Here is a 3263-nt window from a genome sequence, read left to right as displayed (position 1 = left end):
TCTCTATGACACGACTCTCCGACCTTGGGCTAGATTCCCATATTTCACCACAAGCGCCAAACTGCTTCGCCGCGCGCTGCTTACAGCGTCAAGTGCGGCCCTTAGCTGAGTAGAACTCGAAGTGGGCGTCGAGGGGGCCTATAGTAGAGTGTGAGCCCGCGCGCTGCAAAGCTCGAGTGTGGGCGATGGCGCGAGCTGGGCCATGTACTAATTGCGTGTGACTGTTTCTGCCGTCTTTGAGGGGGCGTGGGCGTAGGAGTGGTGCTCTGCTACCCTTGCAGCCGAGCGCCTTCTCTCAGCTCCATTGCCTCTAGGGGGTTGTGGCCGTGGATTTGGCCCCCTAGCCCCCCTCTCCGAGAGCAGGCCTGTCCAGTCTGTGTGGGTGGGGCGCCGTCGTGGCGTGAATCTTGCCTGCCCGTCGTGGCGTGAATCTTGCCTGCCGATGTTGGGGTGTTGCCGAGGTGGCGTGTCGGGGTGTCGCCGTACGCGGAGGGTAGGCAAGCGGTGGTGGGGACGGGTTCCGGGGCTTTGTCGAGCGTGGTAGTCGCCTCTGGTCTCGAGGTGTGAATGGAGCTGTGTGTCAGCTCTGACTATCTCGCGTGATATCGGCCGCGTTGGCGGTTTCAGCGTGCTTCAGGCGAGGGATTTGGTTGGTGAGGGCGCGGGTGGAGCGCGTCCGAGGGATCGCGGGCGCGGGCGAGTGCCGAAGGCGGTGTGGCGCGCCTCAGACCGAGGTCTGTTTGCGCCTGTTTGCGCCTGGTCGCTTGCATAGGGTCGATCTCGGCGGTTAAGTTAGTGTTGGCACCCCGAGTGACTGGCTTGATTGTTGGGCTGAGTGCGAGCCCTAGGGCGCCTCATCCGGCAGGCTGTCACTCGGCGGGGGTGGGGAACGCGAGACGGGGTCCATTTGTGGTTGGGACCGTGCGTGCGGGGTTGGGCGACTCGCAGCCGTGGGTGGGCACTGGGACATTGTTGACGCGCCTGCGGGCGCGTTTGAGAGCGCTGATGCGCCTCCTGCGAGCTATCCGTGGCAGCAGGAGCGCGGTTTTTCGTGAGAGGGTGTGAATCACCGTGTGTGCACCGGGCATTGGTGGATGGAGTGTAAGCGCGCAGAGGCGTGGTGAGAGGAGGGCGGCCATGCAGAGGCTGACTCGGGGATGCCTACTGGGATGGCGGCCGCAGGCTGCGGTGTGAAGGGCAGTCGCCGAACCACGGAGTCAAGGAGAGCCATAGAGCCGAAGAGCCACAGCAGTGGCCCGGCTGCCATCAGCAGCTGCTCTGCGAGATTGCATCTCGCTACTCTCGGTGAAGTAACTCTAAGCCATGACGGCATGGGTCGCTTGAGCGAGCCACGGGAGGTAGGCGAGGAAAGCTAGCGGCCGCATGAGTCCATAAGATCGCGCTGTCGGGAGAGTTATTACGAAACCAAAACCTAGATAATCTCAAGGCGGAGGCAGCCGAGATGGCGCGTTGGCGGTATTGGCTAGTTCCATTTCACTGTGGCACAGCTCGCGTTACAAAACCCCCATAAAAGTCGCCGTGGCAGTCCACGCCGAGCCGGCCTGCTGCCGGCTCGCACGGCAGCCTCTTCCTCTCGACCAGCCTCAACTTCCGTACAGTCAACATTTTGTCGCTGCGTGCTCGTGGCCAAGAACCACACTTATGCCGCACAAACGGGGCACAAACGCCAGGCTACAAAGACGGGGAGGCACGTAGTGACGCAGGGGAGTCTAGGGCCGGTACCTCAGGCGTCACCTCCGCAGCCTCAGGTCTCAAACTCCACCACCTCCGCCAGGACGCCTTCGGTGGCACGCTCGGCGGCGTACTTTCTGCAGCACCATCTCGAGACCCAGGGAGTGCGTGTATCCAGCAAGCGGTGCGTCCCGGCAGCGCGCGCAGGCTGCGGAGCTGCAACAAACTCGAGACACGCTTTTGGGGGACATTTTCGACGCTTTTGTCCCATACCGCTTCGCCTTCGTCTCCTTGCTGCGCAGCAGGGTGTAGTTCGGGCCCACCTCCGCCACGCTGTCCAGCACGTGGACGGCGCTCGCCATCTCGACCGCGTCGTCCTCCGGCGGAAGCTCCGCATCGCCCGCGGCCGCTTCCCGAGCGCGCTCGTCACGCATCCGCTCGCGGTGGGCCTGCCGACGCGCCACGCCGGCGCCCGTGTGCCTCGCCGCCGCGTCCGGCGACGGCATCGATGCTGTCCCCGCACGAGCGTGACTCGCCTCCACGACCCTCCACGACCCTCCACGACCGCCGAAAGGTTCTCCCACTCGCGCCCTCCCCAAACCGGGTCCGCTCTACAGTTACATACATACTTGTGCGTTTGGAGAAATTTACCTTACCTCACCTTACCTCTACATACATATACTCGTGCAACAAGCCGCCGGGCATGCATACGCTACGCTCGAACGCCTCTTCCCTAGCGCCTCGCCAGCTGCGCTCGACCTGCTGCGAGGCTTGCTCGCCTTCAGCCCTGCCAAGCGCCTCACCGTGGACGAGGCGATAGCCCACCCCTACCTGGCTTCGCTACACGACCCGTCGGACGAGCCAGTGGCGGAGTCGCTGTTCAGGGGGCCGTGGCCTATCCTTCCTTAGCCAGGCAAGCGCTAGGCCTGCTTGGCGCGTCGCACGCTGAGCTGATGCTGCACCATCACGCCCGCTCCGCGCCACTTTGCGAAGCCCCTCTGGCGCGCCGAGAGGGCCGCGAGCGGCCGGATGGGCGCGAGCGCGGGGCCGGCCGGCGCGCTGAGGGAGTCCTCGGCGAGGTCCTGGAGCTCCTCGAAGTGCGCGGGCGCGTCCTCCGGCGCCGGCGTCTTGGCCGAGAGCCGCAGGAACTTGAGCGTCTTGCCGGTGATCTCCAGTAGCACCAGCACGTTCATCGCGCCCATCAGGGCGGAGGCGACCAGCGCGCCGCGCCGCATGCCGGCCGCGCCCTCGCGCTCGAAGAAGAAGACCGCCTCGAGCGCGACCTGGGCGTACCGCAGCCCGCGGCTGTAGAAGAGGGCGACCCAGCCGACCGCGAGCGAGAGCTGCATCTGCCGCAGGTGCGACGGGCGGGTGATGTCGAGCGTGAAGCCCTTAGCACTGCAGGAGCAACGCGACGGCGGCGGCGCCCTGAAGCCAGCATCGCCCCCCTCGTGGAACCAAGGCGCTTTCAAAGGGCCCAGGTTGAAAGGCCCCGGGGTTTTTTTGGGGGTGAAGGGCCAAGCTTTTTTGGGGTTTGGTGGTTGGGTTGGGGGGCGGGCCCAAATTTTTTT

General features: G+C 64.9%; 1 protein-coding gene across 1 annotated transcript; it reads right to left on the bottom strand.

Annotated features, from left to right (window-relative positions):
- Nucleotides 1–1765: 1765 nt before the first annotated feature.
- On the bottom strand, nt 1766–2198 carry EMIHUDRAFT_242739 (hypothetical protein; the record flags this gene model as incomplete). The annotated part of the gene is made up of 2 exons (XM_005772062.1): nt 1766–1829; nt 1942–2198. The coding sequence occupies 2 exons, from the start codon at nt 2196–2198 to the stop codon at nt 1766–1768; spliced, it is 321 nt and encodes a 106-aa protein (XP_005772119.1).
- Between the last annotated feature and the right edge of the window lie 1065 nt (nt 2199–3263).

Source organism: Emiliania huxleyi, assembly GCF_000372725.1.
Source record: "Emiliania huxleyi CCMP1516 unplaced genomic scaffold EMIHUscaffold_367, whole genome shotgun sequence".
Taxonomy (NCBI): Eukaryota; Haptophyta; order Isochrysidales; family Noelaerhabdaceae; genus Emiliania; species Emiliania huxleyi.
The sequence above is the reverse complement of the archived record's forward strand: the minus strand, read 5'-3'. Positions and strand labels throughout refer to the sequence as shown.